Source organism: Halichoerus grypus, chromosome 8, assembly GCF_964656455.1.
Source record: "Halichoerus grypus chromosome 8, mHalGry1.hap1.1, whole genome shotgun sequence".
NCBI classification, from domain to species: Eukaryota; Metazoa; Chordata; class Mammalia; order Carnivora; family Phocidae; genus Halichoerus; species Halichoerus grypus.
The window spans coordinates 76,435,328-76,460,700 of NC_135719.1; the positions used below are offsets into that span (position 1 = coordinate 76,435,328).

General features: G+C 40.4%; 1 protein-coding gene across 3 annotated transcripts in view; it reads right to left on the bottom strand.

Moving 5' to 3' along the window:
• Positions 1-6,648: 6,648 nt before the first annotated feature.
• The window catches only part of FMN1 (formin 1), a 430,597-nt gene continuing 411,872 nt past the window's right edge, over positions 6,649-25,373 (bottom strand). For all 3 annotated transcript variants that reach the window (XM_078053416.1, XM_078053419.1, XM_078053417.1), the window contains 2 exons: positions 18,407-18,491; positions 6,649-15,524 (listed from right to left, as the gene is read on the bottom strand). In XM_078053416.1, coding sequence (XP_077909542.1) covers positions 15,480-15,524; positions 18,407-18,491 — 130 coding nt within the window. In that variant the 3' untranslated portion in view covers positions 6,649-15,479. The remainder of the gene's footprint in view (positions 15,525-18,406; positions 18,492-25,373) is intronic.

Genomic DNA, 25,373 nt, shown 5'->3' on the forward strand with positions numbered 1-25,373 from the left:
TGTTGTCTTCCCTTATGCTTGTTCGTCCTTGATTGTGTGACATTTTATTTGAAACATTGGTTTGTTTCTACGGATCTAGGATGATATTATATTCCTCCAGAAAGAATGTGTATGTGTATGTGTGTGTATGTGTCCAGAAAGAATTTTTGTTGTTCCTGAGAGCACTAGCAAGCTGATATCACTGTATCTTGGCCCTATTGACATTTCAGGCAGGATAATTCTTTATTGTGGGGATGTTCCCTGTCTCACAGGATGTTTAGTATATCTCAGACTCTTTCTTTTTTTTTTTTTAAAGATTTTATTTATTTATTTGACAGAGAGAGAGAGCACAAGCAGGGGGAGTGGCAGGCAGAAGCAGAGGGAGAAGCAGGCTCCCCGCAGAGCAGGGAGAGCCCGATGCGGGACTCGATCCCAGGACCCTGGGATCATGACCTGAGCCGAAGGCAGTCGCTTAACCAACTGAGCCACCTAGGCGCCCTCTCAGACTCTTTCTACTAGATATCAAGAGTACCTCTTCCCACTTCTGATAACAAAAAATGTCTTCAGATATGTCAAATGCCCCTTGGTACTTGAGAACCCCTGTCTTAACTCCAAAACAAGGGGATTTTGATCACCTTTTAATACAGTGGGCCCTTTCAATTCTGTCCCCCTAGGACACCAAAGCTGCCCAAAGCCTAGCCTAACCTTTCAGTTATCTCCTACAGAATCCCCAGATGGAAAGCAACACCAAATACCATGTTTATCTCTCTGGTTTTTTATTTCCTCTCAAATATTATTCAGTAATTTTTACTTTGTAAGGATTTTTCCAGTCTTTTAAATAAATTAAAAAAATTTATTCTGTTTTTCTAGTTGTCCACAGTAAACACTAGATCCAAAATTTGACATAGAGATGTATATGTACACGCATTCCTGATGTGGAGAACACCCTGTCATATCCTATGAATTATCTGCAACTGTGGATATAGGAATTCTATCTATATTGCCTGCTTCTCACACGGGCCATTCTACCACCTGGTAGAGGCTCTCTCTTTTCCTTTGCCATGCCAGGCTCCTTTTTGCTATTAAAACATTCTTCAAGACAAATGTCTACAGAACAATCTTCAACTTTAAACTTCAATGACCCAAGCTCAGCTATTAAAATGTACTCACTGCAAATGCCCATCCATTTTCATTCGTGGTGTATTTCCTGCTTAGTATATTGTATAAGATAAGGGGTGATTCACAGAGAAATCAGGGGTCCTAAAAATCCTCTAATCCAAACAGTTGTGGAAATTGAAGTGTAGCAAGTCAGTATAAATAATATATTGTCATGGATAACTGGAACTGAAAGAATATGCTACCTCTAAGTGCCAGAATGAACCAATTCACATGCAAACCAGGTAATAAAGTGATAAAGCTTGGATTGAGGAGATGGGCAACGCTTTCCCATTGCGACTGAGAGGAGATGGTCTCAAGCAATCCTGACTGTTCCTATATGAGAGAAAGAAATGATGTTTATTGTTTTGTATTAGGAATTTCTGCTTTATTTCTTTTTACCCTTGACAACCTTATGCAATCTGTTTGAGATCTTTTTTATCTCCATGTTTAATGAGGAATCAGAGGTTTAGCATGCTGTAACATGCTTCAAGTCACCAGGCTAGTAAATGGCCGAGCTGGGATATAAGATTGGCTCTAACCTCTAAGTCCGTAACTTTTTTTTTCTTACATTTTTCTGCCCCTACAGTTCTCTTAGGATCATGACTTCTCATTTGAGGGCATGTATTTAAAATGTGTATTTCAGAAGACCACCTTTCTCTGAGTTACCATTCAGTCTTAGGTGGGAATCCAGTGAAAAGAGGGAGTCATATCAGAAAGGGCCTCTTTGAAGAGCTGTGAGGTGGTCACTGGGAGAGTGTGGTGGGGTCAGTGTTCTCGTACCTGTCACACAAAACCAGAAGTAGAAGCTAAAGAACAGAGGGGCCTGAGTTTCTAGATTAGCACCCTCTCTCCACTTCTTAGCCCCACATTCTTCTGTGGAACAAATCCCCCTAAATGCAATAGTTTCTCAAAAATGGCCAAACCATTCTGGTCTCAGAATCTAGGATGGAAATCTTTGAAGATCAGGCAAAGTATTGTACAATTTGGTAACTCTTCATGTCTTCTAGAACTTGAAGTATAAGGGAGGGCATTTTCTTTCTTGAAGGAATTTTCTCTTCTAGTTCTGGCCAGCATGAGAAAACTGAGAACAACTATCTATTCATTTGTGGTTCTTTCACTAACAATAAAATACTCTCCCGACAGAAGGATTTAATTTCAGCAGCAAATAACTTCAAAATGACTCTAAATGAGGTCCAAATGGGTCTCAATTTGACCTCAAATCAAGCAATGGACATACTACAATATTGATAGGAGACTCTGGGAAATTCTAGCACCACACGATCCAGTTTTGTTCAAAACATTCTCTTTGTTGATAGGATATTGTTTTACCTTGTCAGATATATTTCCAGATTGATTCATTATGAGGTAGATTAGGTGGCAGCTTCTCTTAGTCTCACCGTATTCCTCATTTGGTTCTCACCAATTCCAATTCATTTTTTGCCTTGTGTTATACTCTACTTCATGTCATGTACAGAAAGAAGAAAATTCTGGAAGGTGCATATTAGCTGTCCCTTGAAGGATACACACACACACACACACACACACACACACACACAGCTCCATGCTGTTAGTTTCTTTGGCTTTTACAGAAGTGTTGGTGGCTTCAATACTCTTGGGCTAGATATTTGATAAAAAAAACTACACTAAGGTTTGAATAGGCAGTATCGCATGAAAAAGAAGGATCTGTTAGAAGGACAATGTTTTTACCATATCTCAAAAATAAGATTATAAGACCACCAATGTGTTAAGGCCTTATAATCTTTGTCTATCTATCCCCATTTCTTCTGAATCAGCTAATTCTATTTCTGTGACCTTAGAAATAAGATAGTGGCTGAGAGTGTTTCTTTGGAGTGTCTGCATTTTGGTTTCTCCACTTACCAATTGCATGGGAAAGTTACCAACTTCTCTAAGCATTAATTTTCTTATCTGCAAAATGGGGATACTAGTCATCTTTACTTCATATTAATTATTATCATGAGGATTAAACAAAGTAATGCATATAAAATGCTTAATGTAGCACCTGGCATATAGGAAGTCCTTAATACATATATACTTTACTTTTTTTTTACCATGTAAAATATACATAAAGTTTACCATTTTAACCACTTTTAAGTGTACAGTTCTGTACATTAAATACATTCTCATTGTTGTGCGACTATCATCACCATTCATCTCCAGAATGTTTCCAGCTTCCCAAACTAAAACTGCATACTCATTGAACAAGTCCATTCCCTCTCCCCCTGAGCTCCTGGAGACCATCATTCTATTTTCTATCTCTATGAATTTGACTTGGGTGTTAATTTCATGTAAGTAGAATCAAACAATATTTGTTTTTTTGTGACTGAGTTATTTCACTGAGTATCATGTCTTCAAGGTTCATGCAGCTTGTAGCATGGGTCAGAATTTCCTTCCTGTTTAAGGCTGAATAATTTTCCATTGTATTAATACCTATGCAGTATTGTAATAGTCAGACTTTTATTCTAGCCACCGAAAAATATGATTTCATTTACTTACTGGCCAAGACACAGCTTCAGTGGGGATCAATATCGCTCCTAGTCAAATGATAAGAAATGCAAGCTTATGACTGAGGAGTAAAATTCTAAGGTCACCTTTAAGTTCTTTTCTCCACCAGTGTTTATAAAGTCTCAGTTAGGACATATCTCACTTTCTTCATGGTAAAGAATGCCTATATCCAGAGGAAGAAGACAGGTATTTCTGTACTCAGATATGCAGGTAGAGGGAAAAGATTTGGAGAAAAAGAGTAGGGAAAATTTTGAAAAAAAAAATCTGATGTTTAGTTTTAGAACAAAAATAAGAACAAGAGAAGGAAGAGGAAGACCAGATAGAAAGAACAGGGCAAGCTACTTGGACAGATAATCCAAAGATGGCTGTACCAATATATCTTCCATCTCACATTCTCTTCTTACAATGTGGTGTTTACATTCCTTCATCAAGAGGTAGGGTCTGAAAAAAAAAAAGAGATGGGGTCTATTTCCCTACCCCCTCAACCTGGGCAGAGGTTTGTAAATGTCTCACCCAGTAGACTAAGATGAAGGTGACTGGATGTGACTTCTGAGCTTTGGTCAAAAAAGTGTTATATGTTTTGCTTTGGATCCCTCAAGCAGCCCTTATGGAGACACTGAGCCTAGAGCCGGCACCAGCCTGCCAGCCAAGTTAGTCACCCATCTTGGAAATGCACGTTCCAGCCCCACTCAAGCTGTCCAGTTTTCAGAGGGCTGAGAACCCAGCAGACATAGTACTACAACCTTATGAGACTCCAAAGTGAGAACCGCCCAGTTGAGCTATTTCCAAACTAACAAAAACCATAAAAAATGAGAAGTGATTATTGTTGACTTAATCCACTGTTTGGGGGCATTTTTAATGCATCAATTGATAAATTATATGGTTACCTTCTCTTACCATTCAGTATCACACAATGATGGGCATGAAGTAGCTCTCCTTTGAGAAGACTTAAAGGCATCCAAAGTGATGCAGGCATCCATTGCAGGCAGGGCCAGTGCAGGCCAACTGTCAAGTCTTTTATTTCCATGAATACATCACAGGCAGGTAGAAGTGGGCAGCTGGAGTCTGAAGTGGAATATTTAGCCTCAGAAATTTATGGCCTGTTAGTTGGGCCATCAGCATACATGGACTATTTAAAGAATAGGCAAAAAAGTATACTTATAAATTCAACAGCTATCACTCAGCAAGGGAGAATAAACCTTGATTAAACCGGAGAGGAGATTCTTCCTAAGGTAGACTGATATTTTTCCTAGGTTCCTTGATACTCTGGCCTTTGCCCTCTGCTAGGTGCTCTAATTCAGAACACAACTTTTAGTTTTTTAAAAAAGCAATATTTATTTTAGAGAGAGGGAGAGTGAGCAGGGGGAGGGGCAGAGACAGAGGGGGAGAGAGAATCTCAAGCAGACCCCTGCTGAGCATGGAGCCTGACACAGGGCTCGATCCTACGACCCTGAGACATGACCTGAGCTGAAATCAAGAGTTTAACTGACTGAGCCACCCAGGCACCCCAGGACACAACTTTAATAATGGCTTCAACAAACCTTTAGGAGCATCTGGACCCTTTCTTTCAAACAACGGTTCTAGAATATTTCTCCATAATGGTGTACAGGTATCCCCCACTTTCTGAAAGTTCCTGTTACTTCCCTTTGCTTTTCACAAAAGACCTACAGTAGTACTTGGTTTTGCTTCAGAAAAAATCTGAAGATTTTTGCTTTTACAAAAAAGAAAGCAAAAAGCAAAAATGGCATTTAGCATTTGTTCTGCAGTGAGCCTTACAGAGGCAGCATGCACGCAAGTGAGCTGAGAGGGGCCCCACCAAGCTCCTTCCCCAGGAACTACACTCAGCATCTCAGCATCAAGCCATTACAGCTTTGAACCGTGTCTGTGCTTTATCTTGACTGATTTTGTGCATCCATTAGCAAGATGTGTCCTGAGGTATCAGAAAAGTGTGAGAGAGGTTGTTTTTGGGGTCTGGGAATGCTCAGATAATTTTCCATATAAATTAATGGTAATTGCTTCTTTGCATTATGCCGTTTGGGCCTATGAAAAGTTTCATGAGCATACGCCATTGTCAGATAGCAGGGGGAGACCTGCATTTTGAAGAGAACAGTTTAACCTGATGAAAGAGTTAAGCAGTGGGAAGGGCTTTGGCCTTGGGGTCAAGAGATTTGGATTCTAGTCTTAATGTGTTCACCAGCACTAACTGTGATTTTCAGCAAGTCCCTTGGACTTCAGTTGTTTTTATTCTGTGAAATAGGAGATTTCATCCCATGTCTGAAGATTTTTGCAACTCTATGACTCTAGGATTCAGAAGATTTCCCAGTGATGAAATGTCTCCCCAGACAGTAACTGTGTCTGTTCATGAAATGTATCTGTATAAATTGGGGCATATTTCAGCAAACTTCTAGACCTTAAGAGTGCACGGCATTTAGGAACACTGAGTAAATAAATTTAAAAACACACAAGCACACTTTTATTGAAATTGAAGAGTGTTTTGCCGAAAGTCGTTTGGTTCTTGATCATAAATACTTGCATGTGTCCTATCATTGCTTGAAAAGGATTTGTATCTTGTGCTTAGTGCTAGAACACAATACAGTTATATTTCTGTTCGGTTTCCCTGGTATATAGTTTACTAACCCATAGCTTGAAGTCATCCATACTTGTGGTTCTGCCCATATGCCCCCACCTTGGGTGATTTATCTTCAGGCAGTGTTGTTTTGGTCAGCCTAGCTGAGCCAGTACCTGGCTGGGCTTGTCTGCTCCAGGTTCGCCTTGAACACCTAGCCAGATCGCTCACTGTTGGTGGGATGGAAAGGGGAGAAGGAAGGAAACAGGATGGACTTACCAAGACCCAGCTCTTGCAGCTCAGTAATAACACTGCACTTGATCAGTAAGGAACGTTCCAGATGACTGGTATTCTCCATATGAAAGTACTGTTGGGAGACAGTCCGAAGTTCTCCTGAAAACAAATCTGCACCACACACCAGCAGGCGTGAAACCAAGATTTATTAAAATATTCTCATCATATTTACATTTGGAAGCCATGAGTGCAGTTCTCTGCAAATTCCAAAAAATAGAGTTCTATCTCTTAAAACAAATTACAGAAGTATCAACAGATTAGGATAAATATAATCTATCACAGAGATAGAATTCTTTGAATAGACAATCTACATTTCCTAACCAATATGTTATGTACAAAAATACACTTGATGTGGTGACCAAATAGTGTCAAGGAGGAAAAAAAAAAAAAAAATATATATATATAGACACACACATATATTTTCATTATGTACAAGTCAATATTGGTTCCTTCACCCTTTCTTTTTAAAAATAAATACTTCATTTGGTTGCAAATGACATTTACAAATCCAACTAATGAACATTTCTCAGCTTTGACAAAATTAAATATGCAAACAAATTAGAAATACATATTTTTAAAAATTTAAAGGGAAAAAATACCTGAATCCAATTAGCTTATTATATTAAAAAATGTCCAAGAGCATGTAATGTAAGGTTTCATGTCTTTAAAGTGCCTTCTCGTTTCCCAAACTGTCTTCATTATTGCTGAAAATTTAAGATTACATCTACAGATTGATCTAATATTTAACAGAGAAGCCAAATTTTTCCAGGTTCAAAGACTGATTACTCAGGACATGCTTACCCTTTCTTTTTAAGCACTTTCAAGAGTGTAACAGTTACTGTTGATCTGAAAATAACCACAAATTGTCAACATCCTGATCCAGATTCGTGTAGATGTTTGGATCATGAGTAGTAGTAAGAATGGGGTGGCAATAAAAAGCCTGTGATTCAAACTGTTTGCACAGAATTAAGTCAATTTGTCCAGCAGCACAGAAAAGTTCCTTCAGATTCAAAACTTTAGTCTTACGCATCCTAGATGGTGAGACTGGACTGATTTATAACTTATCAAAGGATGGTCCCTAATTAGACAGGCTTAAAGTACAATCTAGGAGAAATTGAAACGGCCTAGAACCCTCCCTTCGAAGACCTTCTTAAAATAGAGAATAAGACGAAAAAAGAAATGTATTTTCCATCTCTTTTATGGATTTTTCCCTCTTTGCCTAAGTGATGAGGTGATGCTGACATTAACAGGAGGCAGTCACAGTGCTGTGTCTCACTTGGTGACAGCAGAGCACCCCGTCCAAAGGGCTGGGGAATGGCGCATCAGGCTTGAGGGGAGGGAGGGAGGGGGTAATTAAGGCTGGATTCTGGAGAAACTATAAAGGTAAAGTGAGGGGAAAAGCCGTGGGCTCTGAAGGAAGGGGAGGCCGAAGCACGAGTACTGAAGCGAGAAAAGTGACACGAAGTAGGTGCCACAGTGAGTTTTGGACAGGTGTGGACAAAACAGGAAGGCCCATGCATAACCAGCCCCATGGGAATGAATCTGAACACAGGCCAGTTTCACTAGGGTACCTGCTTTTCCAGCACATTGTCAGGCACTGACTAATAGGAGATACTGAACAGTCTCATTTGCCTGATGAGATTCCTGGAGCTGCCACTGAAAGGTCATCCGTGATATAAGCAAGGCAAAAATCACCAGCCTCCCAACAGTGCATTAGATCAGCAAAACATTGCACCCTGGCCACCATGTTCAAAATTTCCTTCTCCCCGTCTCCTGCTCTACTCCCACATCCCATCGCTTACAATCTCCCAAGACCCTATGGAGACATCACCGCATGGATCAAATGCATTTTAGGAAGCAGCGTCTGGGGTCCAGGGTGTCACTGAGAAAACTAAGCCCTAAAGGACTTGAAGTAATTTACATTTGTTAGGCCTGATTCCTATTAGGATGCTGACTGATTTCACTTAGGTTCTGGGCATGCAGCTCAGTGCTGATTTTCCAGGCCAAAGCACGATCCCCTAAATCAAAGTCCAGGGGCACCCTGCTTCCCATGCTAGTCTAAATTAAAACTCAATAAGAGGAAAAAACTATGATGAATCAATGACATGTTTTCTCTAAAAAAAATTGTTCAATTTTGAATTTTATAAGTTTCTGCCTTTTTAGGAGGGTTTTAGACTCTTCTTTAAAGGGAAGTCCTTTTTTCATAACGCTTATATTCTTTGAAGATTATACATTTTACTAACAGTAGGGTCACATTATTTGTGTCTCGAGAAATTGAAGCATTACAGAATTGTAAAATTAATGATTTGGGATAGACCTATCCTTTTGGTGGACCCCAAAATCCTACGTATGTCACTCTGGACAGACAGGAGAATTACACTACTTTCCCCTCACTCACAGATTTGTTTCCAAAGGAAATGGATGTCTTTGGAAGAGTGCAGTCCCAGTGAGGCTGAAACCACCTTCTTTATGTGTTGGGAGTCAGATATGAAAAAGTAAGATTATAGCCAGGGACAAGTTGTCAAGAAGAAAGGAAAAAAAAATGAGCTACTTATAGTTCACTCAAACCTATCTAAGATGTAAAGATTTTGAATCTCCTTCTAACCTCTTATTGGGAAGAGTAGTACAATTTTTGTATGCTACATACCCATTTTTTTGCTTCTCATAGAACCCTGGAATTCAAAATCATCCCAAGAGTTCCCAGAGAGTTGTTCATTCCTGAACACATTTATTGTCCATGCCATGGGGAGGTAGAGAATAATTTCCTTGTATACTCAGGTGTCTATGGAACTAGCCTTTCATTTTGGAAAGCTGGCCCAGTTGAATAAATGAAAATACATTTGTTTCATGAGACAAGAATAGAAGCAAGCTCTGGAAGAGGACAATGAAGGAAAGGAAGTACAATTTTGCCAAAGATGTTGACAAACCACGGTGAATGCATGCCTAAGAATGAATGCAGGAAAAGTATAAGATAACATATTGGGGGCTCCCACTATATATATGGGGAGAAATACTCACTCTCTTGTAAGACCTCCTTACAGTTTCAAAGACAGAGAGCCCCTTGGTGTCTGTACAGGTAGAATTTAGGGAAATGCTCAGCCTACAAAATAGCCTAAATATAGTAGAAGTTGCTTACTCCATGGAGAAGAATGACAAATTTTTGGGAGGTGACTTTCTGCTGGAAACTATGGGCTCATTTGCGTTTTTCTAGCCCAATGCTATCAAATTTCACAAAAAGCATAAAAAAATAGCTCCCAGAACTATTTGGGTTAGCTTTCAGAAAAGGAGGCAGACTGGTGTTTTTTAGTACATTTAAGAGAAGATTAAAAAACAGAAAGTTATATGAGCATAGATGGAATACAGAAGGATAAATTAATGGTGTTAGCTACCACTTTCCTATTAAAAAAAATGAGATTAAGTTGGTCTTCTCCAGATCATAGAATGCAGACAAAATTCATGAACAAGTACTTCATAGATGTAATATGCAATAAAGTCTGGAGTTCATTTGAGCTCCTGACTGAAGTGAACCATCACACCAGAGAAGAGAAGGATGAAAAGGAGAAGGTTTTTTTGTGTTACTAGTTATCACCAGGCTGGTTGAGAGAGGGGCTGGAGTAGAGGGGAAGCGAACCTAGTAAGCTCTCCTTGAGGACAGTTTGACTGAGGCTTGATTTGCTTCCTTAACATCTCTGCTGGTAGAAGCTGCACGAGGGTTTGAAGAGACAGAGTTAGATGGCTGCCATTTTAATATCTTCGCATTTCCAATTAAGTTGTCAACTACACAAATTTCCCAAATGCTAGGTTTATATCACAGTGTTGATTAAGAGTCTTGGCACAACTAAGGCTACTGAATTGGCTTCAACCCTGCATGTTAAAATGCTCTTGAATTCACTCCTTCGCAGCAAAAAGTCGATTTGGGAGGGTTTGGTAGATTGCCCACTCCTTGGAAGGGGAAATGAAGAATTGTGAAACTAGCATTCAGTGCTCTAACAAGGTGTCAACAACTGACGTGTGTGTAGAAATGACACAAAATGGGCCTCTTGGTCACACCCTCAGCTGTGAGTAAGAGCCTAGTGATGCCTGGATTCAATTGCTAATGGGGTTATAAATACTGTGATGCATGTCTGCAAGCAGCCAGCCATGCGGAGGCCAGTTTCCAAAGGTGCTTTTCTTTAAGTGACTTTTGCACCAATAATAGGGAAGGTTCCAAGCAGCTGGATTGTTTTTCTCTGTAGCTAGAAGGTGGAAACATAACCAAGAAGTTACTTGCATTGTGGCAAGGCTAAAAATGATTCATACTTTTCAAATATTAAATACTATTAGTTTGGCCTCATAGCCTTTTCTCTTGTGTTGCCAATTTCTTCATGATGACAAAGTAGCTGACATGAATGAAAGTTCATTCCTTCATTCAGCCCACTTTCTTCAGCTGAATTGTTCCTAAAGGTACAATAGCTGATATATGAATTGTGGTTTTGATGGCCTTCCAGATGTTCCACACATTTATCAACTGTTCTTAAGAGAATGCAGAGTAAGGATGGTGTAATGGTCTGGCCACTTCTTCCATTATATCACACCACTTTTCCTTGTATGTGGCTTTTAAAAAAGTACACTATTCAGGGCAATCTTTGACTCTTTTGAATCCAAACTCTAAAAATTGCCTGGTTGAGGCTAAAGTCTCAAGCAGGCCCCAGAGAGCTCTTACTTTGTCCATGCTCATCAGCTCACAGAGCTGTTCCAATTTTTCTGTGCTCAGGATTTCCACAACATTGGATTTCACAGTATGTCCATGTTTTGTGTGGTTTAGAAATTAATAAACTAATTTGCAAATTACCAAATCTGATGCTTTTTCTTTCCCTTCCAGCTTTTGGTTTTTTTTTTTTTTTTTTTTAGAACAGGCAGAATCAAAGAAAATAATGCACAAATCTACTTTATAAAATGATATATTTGATATTTGGACCAGATATTTTTGGGGAAAAAAAGCTATATATTTTGGACTTCTTTCTCCTCCCTGACACAGAAAGCCCCAAGTTGGTTTTATCTTTATTTGAGGAGGGGAGAGTACCACAAAATAAGCTGATTTAGGAAGTCAGGGAACGAAGAGGTTTCCCTGTTAAGGTTATAGTCTGATTACAGGGAAAGAGGCTGCAGGTCTGCATTGCTAATTCCCCTTGATACTTGGACTAGGCACTGTCTTAGGCTATACTGCTGCATGCAATGTTGTGTGCAGTGATCTGTGTCTATGATGTCAGGCAAGGGAAAAGCAGAAACAGAAATGAGAAAATACAACATTCGAGAAAACAAGAATATAATTAACATGAAAATGCCCCATTGTGCACAGTATAATCTACAGAGAGATGTACAATCCCAGGCCAACAGGCAAATCTTTTCCAAAAATAACATGACTCTTCTGCTACATCCAATCCTGGTCCTTGGAAGAACCGTAGCAAGGAGGTTTCCAATACCACCCCCAGAGTTTCATTCCTTCCTTTAGTTTCTCCAGTTTCTCCACCAGCATCATATAAGCTGTTCATTTAGGAAATGCCTTTCCTTATGGTTCTTAGGGAAAAAAAGAGGTGCCTAAGGGGGGGGCTCAGTAGCTTACTGGGGGGTAAGAGGGGTCCAAGACTAGCACCCAATCTGGCAATTGATTCCTCAACCATACTGCCAATTTGTTTTGGCTAGAACATTTAAAGATGTACTCACACAGCTGGGTTTCCTTATTCTACTTCCCAGATTTCAGAAATTGTTTTTCCATTATTCCTAGGTACTTTTGGTGGGCATTTGAAGAGACATGTCAACTCAAGGATTCAAAAGGCAGCAGGTCCATCGTCATCATGATCATCTATTTCTGCTTGGCCACACTTTTCTCTTTCTGTGCCCTCCGCCCCTACCCGCACCATTAAGCTGCCTTTTGTGTTAAAAGCCATACAGTACACCTCCTTCTAACCTCATCTTTGACGTCTCACAGGCCTGATGCTTTTTACCTAACATGTTTATATCATGTTTTAGTGTAATATATGATATACTTGCATGCTTGATGATGATTTCAGGTTACTCATGCAAGAGTCTAAACTGCTATCCAACCAACTATGTCCTCAGATGTAATGACTCCTGGCTAGGAAGAGACGATGTTGCTTCTAAGTCAAGGTTTTTCAGAGTCTGACTAGTAAAGTTGGGTGTGAGTGTCTGGTTAAACACAGAGTAGCAATACTGGCCACTCTCTCTCTAGTTTGGGGAAGGCTGTTCTTAGAAAAGCCACTTAAACCCTGCTTGCCCGAAATGCTCAAGCTGCTTAAGTGGTACACTAACTACTTCCTCTCCATGAAACCTTTAGAGACAGCTGTTGCATTTACCATAATCTCAATTGCATTTTAGAGGGATAATTTCAAGGGGCTCCAGGTTGTTTTAGATGGCCCACCTTGAACAAGCTCTTGTGAAATTTCACTGAGCATCGACTTCCGTTAGAAACAAAGGCTGTGCCAACACTGCAGTAAATGTATGGAGGGGGCACCCAGATACACAATGCAGGACCCAAAATGGGTGAGAATAATGGAGATTCTGCCCTAGTGTCTTAATACACTAACTTATTATATTTGACTAGTCTGACAAAATCGCCAGGTTTACCAACAGAGCAGGCAAAGTATAGTCTTTAGAAATAAGCATTTTACCGCCAGTGGCTAGTCTGTCCATGTGAATGGAATCCAACTTGGGCTGCCTTTGTCTAATTCTCACATTAAATATTTCCACTCATTCTTCTTCAGCACTGGTTCCCCGAGAGCATGTTCTTGCAGGGTTATGTGGCCATAGTGACAGGCCTGTTTACTGTCCGTGATTTTCTTGTGAGTATCCTCTTTAGAGACCTGAAGTGGACCAGTGACTCCACTGAAAGCACATGCTGCGCTCGCCCATCAAGTCTGTGGGAACCAGTGAGGATCTAGACATATGTTGATCTCACTGAACTCAGAGTTGGTCCCCCGAGCATGGAAAAGACAGGCACTTTTCTTCTGCATGATAAAATTAGAAGGAATGTCCCAGAGCACAGGATGACTGTAAATGGAATTTGTTTTAAATCAATGAATTTCTTAGGTTTTCTTCACAGTTGAGTGAAAATGAAGAGAAACAATATAAGAAAGCAGTATGGAAAGCTTCTGGCTCACGAGCAACTTCTTTTAGTAATGTCAGCTCCTTACCAGCTTTTTTGTTTTGCTTGTCTCATCTCTTATTTTGAACTGGGGGGAGAAAAAAAAAAAGACCCAACCATGCTACCATATTCCTTTCTTTTGAATTATTAGAGAAGGTGGTTAGCACCTGCACAAATATGGCTTCTGTGATTTGATTTGATCCTGACTGCATTATATTAGGATACAGGGCTACTTTAATTAGCTGACTCTATTAGGGAGTCCCTGAGGGGACTGATCATTAGCAGGCAGTCCTGGGGGGACACTCAGGTACCTGGCAAATTGAGAGGTTCTGGGAAGAGGCTGGGGCCGGGGGCAAGGCCACACATGGCAGCCCAATCAGGAAGGGTTTTAAGGTTCTTACCCACCTCTAGACTGTCGTCCACCAACTGGAGAAGGCTTGGACCTCTTTCCCTTCAAGGCCGAAAATGGATAGTCTTTGATCCTATTCTCAATTCAAGCCCAGTCCTCTCTCTTCTCCTCTCACAAGATAGATTAGAAGAGAGGTGACTTAAGGAAAAAAATGTCAGGGGAGAGGTCCAAAGGTGGTTTCCCTTGTGATTCAAGGGGCAGCGATCATATGGGCTCCCAGGGTCAGAAAAAGCTGCCTGTCCATGATATTCCACTCAAAGCTTAATATTAATGTAATCACCTTCTTTTCATTTTGATGTAAAGAATCTTTTTTATGGTCTTAATTTTTTCAACATCAAAGACTCCTGCTTCACCCTAGGTCACGTGCCTGTCAGTGTCATGATGAAAGGCTGTTAGTAGCATTTGCTCTCTTGTCTGGAAATTGCCTCCTGAGGTTGGTGGGAGAGGTACAGACACACACAGTCCCAGAACATGATGCAGAGCTCAGCTGAATGCCAACATGGCCTTACCCATTCACGAACATTCTGAAATGTGAAATGTGCTGGGACTGGGTCACTTGCCCAAGCAGGTACTTTGACCTCCAAGCCTGTCTTGGCTTGGGTATCACTGTTTCTTTCGAGAATAAGGGTAGAGAATTTCTGCTGGACAAGGAAACCACAATGAACTCACAGAAAAACAAAAGAATGGGTCTTGCTTAATAGCTGATGTCAACTCCCCGTACAGTAATTTCTTCTCCAGGGTCAAGTTTATGGCTATTTAACTCTCTCTCTACCCATGTATAATTCCATTTTCTGTCCTTTCCATTATATGGACGACAACAACAACAACAACAACAACAACAAAATAACCATTTCTCTCATCTGGAAAATCCATAGTCTTGGATGTCTTAAAAAATAATTTTGGTAAGTTTCAACATTTTTGGTGAGAAAAATACTGTAGGATCTTGCCACAACAGGATCAAAATTAAGATCAATAGTCACACCAGCAGTGTGGAAAGATCAAGGCTCGAATCCTCTTAAGGCAATTGTCATAAAAGATCCTTCTCTTTTTCTGTCACAAGTTTATATATATCAAGCTTGGATTAGAAAGCTTGAAATCTCCACTTTTAAAAACATTTGGAAAATCTTGGTATTTCTTCTGGTGTTGTAATGGCATGACTTTGGACCTCTACAAGAAACAATAATCAAATATCCCTACAATGTTCCCTTAAACAATTTCTCATTGTTCCTGTGGCTTAACAAGGGACTCCCTTAAGAAGGCACGAGGTGCTTACTGCAATGACCTCAGAAAGAGATGAGCAAAACCAACATGTGGTGACGTATCTTTCAAGAACTTCCTGCAGCACTAGTGTTGCAAAAGACGATGCAAGAAAATGCATCTTGCTGCTGTCATTCTCACATGGCTCTGTGTTAGTTAGTGGTCACGCTGGCTTCCTTCTGACGCAGTCTTTCTTTCTGTTGTTTGAGGAAAAAATAGGAGTTCATTATCATTCTTTGTTCTTAATTTTCATCTTTCTCAAACTTTGATAAATTTCTCAAAGTTTTGGCCTCGAATGATGAATAGAGTTGTACTCAATGCCGTAGAAATGAGAGTAATTCTATCCTTCTTTCCTGAAATCCTGTTACCTGCTCCTCCCAACCTATTCCCCTTACTTTCCAAAAACAATGAATAACCAGCTAATCAATCAATGATATCCATCTAAAAGACTGACCTTTACCATGCAAGGCTGGTCTGTTCTCTTCCTCTGTGACAAAGGTCCTAACTTTGCAGTTACTCAAAGATTCCTCCTACCCCCATGCTCAGTCTACTAATGGAATTAGGGAATGCTTAAGAAATAGTTTCTGGGGAGTCTAGATAGGAAAAAATCACTGTTTCCAAGCTGAATACATCTGCGTATGGTCAAGATGGTGGAACTGAACAAAGGCTATGCAAAATGGAAGAGGAGCAGATTTAATCCATCCACGTAGCGTGGAGGAAACTCCCATTTTACCATGGATGTTCTGCTCTGCTCTCCCTGAGCTTCCTGCCCAGGGATAGCCTTCTAAAGATGAAGGACATGAAAGGCTGCTGGCAAGATATAAATACAGACAAGAAAATACAAAACAGAAGCATGGATCCTCACCATTCTAGGACTTTAGAGAAATAAAATATTAAGCATAGTGAGAATGGGTGTATCCACTCTTGGAGTGAGCACATAAAAGGCTTTTAAAAAAGAAATGGAAGAGGTATACTCCTTTGCATGGAGAGGCCCCTTGTGAACAGATCCTCAGCTGCTTGTGATCTATGAGATGTGATGCACTGAGTTACTAAAGTGGCCTACATGTAAACTCAAGCTGGTGATTTCTAAATATTTTTTTAAAATTCTATTTATTTATTTATTTGACAGAGAGAGACACAGTGAGAGAGGGAACACAAGCAGGGGGAGTGGGAGAGGGAGAAGCAGGCTTCCTGTTAAGCAGGGAGCCCGATGTGGGGCTCAATCCCAGGACCCTGGGATCATGACCTGAGCTGAAGGCAGATGCTTAACAACTGAGCCACCCAGGCGCCCCTCAAGCTGGTGATTTCTAAACACCCATCCTGAGTTTGGATCCCATCTCTGACTTGTGAACTTGAATCAGGAATCAGTTTACGAGCTCTTCCTGAATTCCCACCCAAATAAACAACAACAAAAGAAACAACCCTATCAAGTTGAGGACTGCAACTGGGAGCTAGCTCACAGTGGAGGTCACCTATAAAAAATGCCACAGTAGGGGCGCCTGGGTGGCTCAGTCGTTAAGCTTCTGCCTTTGGCTCAGGTCATGATGTTAGGGTCCTGGGATCAAGCCCCGCATCGGGCTCCCTGTTCGGCAGGAAGCCTGCTTCTCCCTCTCCCACTCCCCCTGCTTGTGTTCCCTCTCTCGCTGTGTCTCTCTCTGTCAAATAAATAAATAAAATCTTAAAATAAATAAATAATAAATAAATAAATAATGCCACAGTAAATAAACCCACTGTTTCCCCTTTGTCTCCAGGGCTGAATCCATTCTGCGTCCCTGGAAATAAGATTTGGCCAGAAAAGTTAGGATAGAGGCCCAAATAAGGGGGCTGGGGAAAGGGGTGTAGGAGGACTAACGAGGAAGACAAAAGTCAGGGTTGAACCCATTGCTACCGAAAATCATACAAGTGAATGTACTGAATACACCACTGAAGGGGCACAGAGGATGTGTCCATTCAGGAGCTACGTGCACTAACTGCAGCTTTTCCTGCTCAAGCTGTAGGACCCCGACTTCTCCACATCTCATGCAACATTCATTTAGCTGCTGATGGGGCTGTTAGGAGAGACACCCTAACCAATCAGCAGAAAAAAAAAAATCTCACTTCACAACTTAAACCTCACTTAGACGGTCAAAAAGTTTAAAGAGCTGGCAAATGGTCCTTGTAATTCAAAAGGATAAAAACAAGTAGTTGTGGGATACCAGGGCACAGGGGAGGTAGGGTCTGAAAATCAAACTGAGGAGAGCAATACTCCCATTTACCACTCACTGCTGTTCTCTAGGGAAGTGCCAACAAATGCTGCCAAAATTTGTAGTAACAAGAAAAACAGCCAACATTTTTAAGCGCTTATTATACGCCAGACATTTTCTATGTCTCTCTGTTTCCTCAAAATCATCCTAAAGCAAAGGTAGTATTATTTCTCTCTTTTCCCAAAATAAGCAAAGTAATTTCATGAAGGTTTTACAACTAGTAAGTGGCTAAGCTGGGATTTGAACCCCAACACTTTGGGTTCCTAACCATTTAGCTATTCCGACTACTGTCTCTAACGTATAGGTAGAGCTTCATTGTGAACCTTCCTGAATGGTACTACGGACTTCCCACAGCTGGGAAGACCGACTAGCCTCCAAGTTTCTAGCTCCTGGAGAGACGTCAGGGGATCAAGAGTCTGGGCTGGTCTCTGTTACTCATTTGCGAAGTGATCCTAGGTAGGCTGTATCTTTCTGCATCTCGGTTTTCCCAATTATCTAAAGAGTATAATCTCTACCCCTTTCTTAAATGCTCAACTATTTCAGGAGAAATGTGCTTTGACATAAGGGGATGCTGGCCTGGGGTGTGGAAGGGTGTGAGATGGCAAGTGACTAAATTTGCTTGATCAGGAAATGATCTGTGTTGGGTTCGCTGGGAGAATACAGTAAGTCGTGTTTTGTTCCTCACTCCCTTCTTACCTAGGCTACTCTGGGATGGGAACTGAGAATCTGGATACTACTCATTCCTCTGAGTTTTATCCTTTAAATTCAGACACACTCCCGGATGCACCTCAGTTATAATGAAAAATCTTGAGGTTATGTTGAAACATGCGTCTCACCAGACTAGCCGTGGGATTGATTTTCTTTGTCTCCACTTTCTTCTCTGATGTCAGCTTGCTGACTGATTCCTGAGCCATTTTCAATCTGAAATCAAAACAGGGAGTGGGGAGGGGAGAGGGGCAGGAGGAAGGGAGGGAGAGAGAGAGAGAGAGAGAGGGAGGGAGGGAGGGAGGGAGAGAGAGAGAGAGAAAGAGTAAGAGGCCAGGTTAAACAGTATCCAAATGCTTTTGAATTAACCAACTGACAGTTTGGAAATAAAGAATGGGTTCTCAATGCCTTTAAATGATCAAATTTGAACTCTAATCAGATGTGAAGGCATGTTTTCTAGATTATCAAAACTGAATTTCCTTCACTGGCTGAGGGTCTCACCTAGATGACCTCAGGTGACCAATGCAGGAGCTTCTTCGGATCTATGGAATGCTAGGTGCACTCACTTTACTCTCAGTGAACACTTCAAGGCTCTCTGGCTTGTGATCCACTCAGTAGATAATACAGAGACAATTTTGAAAATTTTGACAGTTTTGAGGAAACATATGAAAACTACAAATATTAAAATATACCAATTCATGTCAATAAAGTAAAAAGGCAACCCACAAGATGGGAGACAATCTTTGTAAATCATATATCCAATATGGGACTTGTATTCAGAATATATGAAGAACTCTCATAACTCCAATAAAAAGACAAACTGCCCAGTGAAAAAACAGGCCAAAGATGACATACAGAAGGCTAATAAGCCTATGAAAAGATGCTCAACATCATTAGTCATCAGGGCAATACTAATCAAAGCCACAAGATAACACTGCATAGGATGGCTGGAATTAAAAAGAAAGATAGTAACAAGTAGGTACAGAGGTGGATGAAATTGGAGCCCTCATACATTGCTGAGGGGATTAGAAAAGGGTGTAGTCACTTTGGCAGTGTCTCAAAATATTAAGCATAGTTATCATACGACCCAGCAATTCCATAGCTAGGTATATAAATATATAGGCATATCCAAGAAAATGAAAATATATGTTCATACAAAAATTTTCATATGAATGTTTATAGCAACATTATTCATAATTGCCAAGAGAAGAAACAACAGAAATGGATAAACAAAATGTGGTTTATCCACACAGTGGAATATTACTGGGCCACGAAAAAGAATGAAGTGCTGATACACGCCACAGCATGGAAGAGCCTCGAAAATCTACGTATCATATGATTGCATTTATAGGAAATGTTGAGAATAGGCAAATCTATAGAGATTGAAACTGGATGACAAACCAGAGGTTGGGGTGGGGGACAGGGGAGACTGACTGCTAATGGGTAAAGGGGTTTCTCCCAGAATTAGGTTGTGGTGATGGTGGCACATCCTGGTGAATATACTAAAAACCACCAAACTGCACACTTTAAACGGGCAAACTTCACAGTATATGAATTATAGCATCATATTTGCACATCCAATAGTTACACAATATCAACTCTCATTGAGGACATGGGGAAATGGGAAGTGCCAAACAGTTCATTAGGGAGGAGTGTAGATTGGCAGAGCTGGCTTTGGCAATATCAGGTGAAACTGAGAACATGCACACCCTATGAGCCATCAGTTCCTTCTAGGGAGAGAACAAGAAGAAACCTACATATGTAGACACAGGGCTTTCTCTGGGGCAATATATGCAATAATGACAAATTGGAAACAACCTAATGATTATGATCCTTAGAATAACAGATAGATGATAATAGCAAATAATACCAGCTAACATTTATTGGGTGCTTACTCAGTGCCAGGTACCGCTCTATCTGCTTTATTTGAATTCAACCATTTAATTCTCACCTGGCCTGGTGAGATGGAAATTTTCGATATTGCTATTTTATAGGTCCTAACCACCTTACAATGCTGCTTATATACTATGCTCATTTAGTGGAATATGGTATAACTGTGAAAAGGAATGAACTAGATTTACAAACTCAACAATTACAGATATCAGAAACATGGTACTGAGAGAGTGAAGAATTCTGTAGAGTGATATATTGAGGAGGCCATCTAGCATGATGGTCAAGAGCTCGGGCTCCAGAGCCTGATGGTGGGATTAATTCTTGGCCAGGCTGTGTGACCCTGGGCAAGTAACCTCTAATAATAATAGTGCTGCTCCATAGTCATTGAAAGGACTGAGACTATCTCTACTGCAGCTCCAGGCACAGTGTAATCACTCACTATAGGTTTCCTACTGTTGTTACTGTGTATGTGGTACATATACAAACAGTATTCACAAAACAATATTGTTCATGGACGCGTGCATGTGTGTATAAACACACATACAAACACCTACCTATATTTATATAGAGACTGGAAAGATACTCACTAGTTTCGTGATAGAGCTTATCACTAGAAAAAATAGAAGAAGAGATGGCATTGGGTCAAATAGAATTTCACTTTTATCTATAATATTTTGTTTTTTTATTATAAAATATTGAATATGTAGCAAAATGTTAACAGTTAATTCTAAGTGGTGGGAATATGGATGTGTTATATTATCCTTTGTATGTTTCTTTATTTTCAAATTTTTTTTCAAAAATACTTTTTAAATATTAAATAAAGATCTAGCAACCTAGACATTTAAAAAAATGAACATGCTTTTGCTTCAGGGTCTCAAATGAAAATCTTTTGCTCAATATCAATCACATACTTGCTTAATATCAAAGAAGTAGCTGAGTGCCTTATTTCTTCACTTAGCTAATTTTACACAATTTACTTAAAATCCATGTTTAGTAATCCAATCTCCCTGCCCACATGCACAAGTAAGTTACAATGAATTCAACGTGCTGACTGGTGTTTCAGAAACGAAATAAAAATGAGACAAGATGAGTAATGATTTATATAACCTAAGAAATACATCTTCAGAGCTGCCTGGAGAATGGGCGCTTCTCAACACTGACATAGGTCTGAGAGGATACACCACTGAATGTTTCTAAACGTTTCTGTTTGCAGCAATCACTATGACTATACCCATACAAGAAGAGAATGCACCCAAAGGATCAAATCCAGGTCAGACTACATCGGACCCTCTGACTATTAAGGGACTTGCAAGCCAAGATGATGGTGCTGTAGATGAGGTCACAGTTTGTAGAATCGCCTCTTCTTGGCTTCTCTCTAGCAAGATGTGTTTTCAAAGAGCACATTTTATCACAGTGACTGTTTAATCCCAATTCCAATGAAATGGTTTGGAGTTACTATTGCCCCCCAGGCCTCCTTACTTTTAGGGAGCTTTTGGTGGGGGTCATCTTTTGCTTTAGTGGTTCCTTTCCCCCTGAGGATTCTGGTCTCTTGTTTCGAAGTTGGTCTTGGACCATGCTCCTGCTCAGCACTGCCTTTCCCCAATTCCCACATCCCTCGGCAGCCCTGGAGCCACTCTCGATGTTCTCAGCAGGTCAGAGTGATGCCAGTGGTTGGGGATGCGGAGGCAGAGGGGAGGGGAGCCAACCTAAGGTCTTGTCCCCACAGCAAACATTTTGCTACTGGTCAGTGATGGCTCTGAAGACTACAGGCAGTCACATACACACCCCAGACTTGCCAGGACAACTCTGATTCCAGTGACTCCACCCTGCTCTTCTCCAAACATTCTCCTTCCATTTTATTATCTCCCTTTCACAGGGCGCTCTTAGAAGTCACAACGGGGTGGGGAGAAGGCACAGCTTGGTGGCACTGAACTTCGGCATCGGCGAGACTTGATTCTACCTCTCGCCAGTTATTAGAAGACTTGGAGCAACTTAATCGACATTTCTAAATTTCAGTTTCCTTATCTATAAAATGGAGGTTAATGTCAACCACACGGTATTACTGTGAAGATTAAATGAATTAATATATGCAAAACAGTTAGTATACCAGGTATATAGCAAGTGGTCAATAAGGGATAACCGTTATGGAATCTTCCATCACAGAGGTAAAGGAATTTCTTTAGAATGCATGACAAGAGTTTCTGACTACAAATGAAGTAAGTGGCACTATTAGCAAAGTACTATCTTGCAGGAATATCATTAAGATGTAACCTGAAAGCAAACCAAAGAATTCATTTTAACTTTTCAGATCTGAACACAGATTCTAAAAGTCGTATCTAGGGATGCCTGGATGGCTCAGTCAGTTAAGTGTCTGCCTTGGGCTCAGGTCATGATCCCAGGGTCCTGGGATCTAGTCCTACATTGGGCTCCTTGCTCAACGGGGAGCCTGCTTCTCCCTCTGCCTGCCACTCTCCCTTCTTGTGCTCTCTCTCTCTCTTTAAAAAATAAAAAAAATTAAAAGCCATATCTAGAAGCTGAACTTTGGTGTAGGTATGGCAAAAATTTCTCAACCAAATAAAATAAGAGAAGCTACAGGCATACCTTGGAGATATTGTGGGTTTAATTCCAGACCACTGCAATAAAGCCAATATTGCAATAGAGTCAAATCAATTTTTTGGTTTCACAGTGCATATAAAAGTTATATTTACACTATACTGTAGCCTATTGAGTGATAACATTATGTCTAAAAAATGTACATACCTTAATTAAAAAATACGTTATTGCTAAAACATGCTAACCATTATCTGAGCTTTCAGAGAGTTGGAATCTTTGTGCTGGTGGAGGGTGTTGCCTTGATGTTGATGGCCACTGAGGGTTGGGATGGCTGTGTCAATTTCTTAAAATAAGACAACAGTAAAGCTTGGCAAATCAGTTGACTCTTCCTTTCACGAATAGTTTCTCAGCAGCATGAGATAGCATTTTACATTTGATAGCATTTTACCCACAGTAGAATTTCTTCCAAAATTAAAGTCAATCCTCCCAAACCCTGCTGCTGCTTTATCAACTAATGTTATGTAATTTTCTAAATCCTTAGTTGTCATTTCATCAATCTTCACATAATTTTCTCCAAAAGTAGATTCCATCTCAAAAAACACTTTCTTTGCTCATCAGTAAGAAGCAACTCCTCATCTATTAAAACTTTATCATAAGATTGCGGCAATTCAGTGACATCTTCAGGCTCCACTTCTAATTCTTGTTCTCTTGCTTTTTCTACCACATCTGCACTTATTTCCTCCACTGAAGTCTTTTTTTTTTTTTTTAAGATTTTATTTGTTTGACAAAGAGAGATACAGCGAGAGAGGGAACACAAGCAGGGGGAGTGGGAGAGGGAGAAGCAGGCTCCCCACTGAGCAGGGAGCCCGATGCGGGGCTCGATCCCAGGACCCTGGGATCATGACCTGAGCCGAAGGCAGACGCTTAATGACTGAGCCACCCAGGCGCCCCTCCTCCACTGAAGTCTTGAACCCTCAAAGTCATCCATGAAGGTTGGAATCAACTTCTTCCAAACTCCTGTTAATGTTGGTATTTTGATCTCTTCCCATGAATCACATATATTCCTAATGGGATCTAGAATGGTGAATCCTTTCCAGAAGGTTTTCAACTCACTTTGCCCAGATCCATCAGAGGAATCACTATCTATGGCAGCTATAGTCTTATGAAATATATTTCTTAAATAACAAGACTTGAAAATCAAAATTACTCCTTGATCCATGGGTTGCAGAGTGGATACTGCATTAGCAGGAGTGAAAACAACATTCATCTCATTGTACAGCTCCAACAGAGTTCGTGGGTAACCAGATGCATTGTCAATGAGCAGTCATATTTTGAAAGGAATCTTTTTTCTGAACAATAGGTTCTCAACAGCAGGCATAAAATATTCAGTAAACCATGTTGTAAACAGATGTGCCATTATCCAGGCTGTGTTGTTCCATTTATAGAGTACAGGTGGAGTAGATAGAGCATAAATCTTAAAGGTCCTAGGGCTTTCAGAATGTTAAGTGAACAGTGGCTTTAACTTCAAGTCACCAGTGGCATTAGCCCCCAACAAGAGAGTCAGTTTCTCCTTTGAAGCTTTGAAGCCAGGCATTGACTTTCCCTCTCAAGCTATGAAAGTCCTAGATGGCATGTTTTTCCAACAGAAGACTGTTTTATCTACAATGAAAATTTGTTGTTTAGTGTAGCCACCTTTATTAATGATCTTAGCTAGCTCTTCTAGATAACTTGCTATCCCTTCCACATCAGCACTTGCTGCCTCGCCTTATCCTTTTATGTTATGGAGATGGTTTCTTTCCTGAAACCTCATGAACCAACCTCTGCTAGCTTCCAACTTTTCTTCTGTAGATCCCTCACCTCTTTCAGCCCTCATAGAATTGAAGAGAGTTAGGGTCTTGCCCTGGATTAGACTTTGACTTAGGGAGTGTTGTGACTGGTTTGATCTTCTGTCCACACCACTCAGACTTTCTCCATATCAGCAATAAGGCTATTTCACTTTCTTATCATTCATGTGTTCACTGGAGTAGCATTTTTAATTTCCTACCAGAGCTTTTCCTTTGCATTCACAGCTTGGCTACTTGGTGCAAGAGGCCTAGCTTTTGGCCTATCTTGGCTTTTGACATGCCTTCTTCGCTAAGCTTAATCATTTCTAGCTTTTGATTTAAAGTGAGAGATGTGTATGTGACTCTTCCTTTCACTTGAACACCTTGAGGCCATTGTAGGGTTATTAATTAGCCTAATTTCAATATTGTTGTGTCTCAGGGAGTAGGGAGGCCTGAGGAGAGAGAGGGAGATGAGGGAACAGCTGTTTGGTGGAGTAATCAGAACACACACAACATTTATTAAGTTCACCATCTAATATGGGCATGGTCTGTGGCACCCAGAACAGTTACAATAGTAACATCAAAGATCACTGATCACAGATCACCATAACAAATATAATAGAAATGAAAAAGTTCAAAACGTGAGAAATACCAAAATATGACACAGAGACGTGAAGTGAGCAAATGCTGTTGGAAAAATGGCGCCCATAGACTTGCTATTATGATGCAGGGTTGTCACAAGCCCTCGATTTGTAAAAACACGGTGTCTGTGAGGTGAAATAAATTATAATAAAACAAGGTGTGCCTGTATTAAAACTTCAAGACAAAG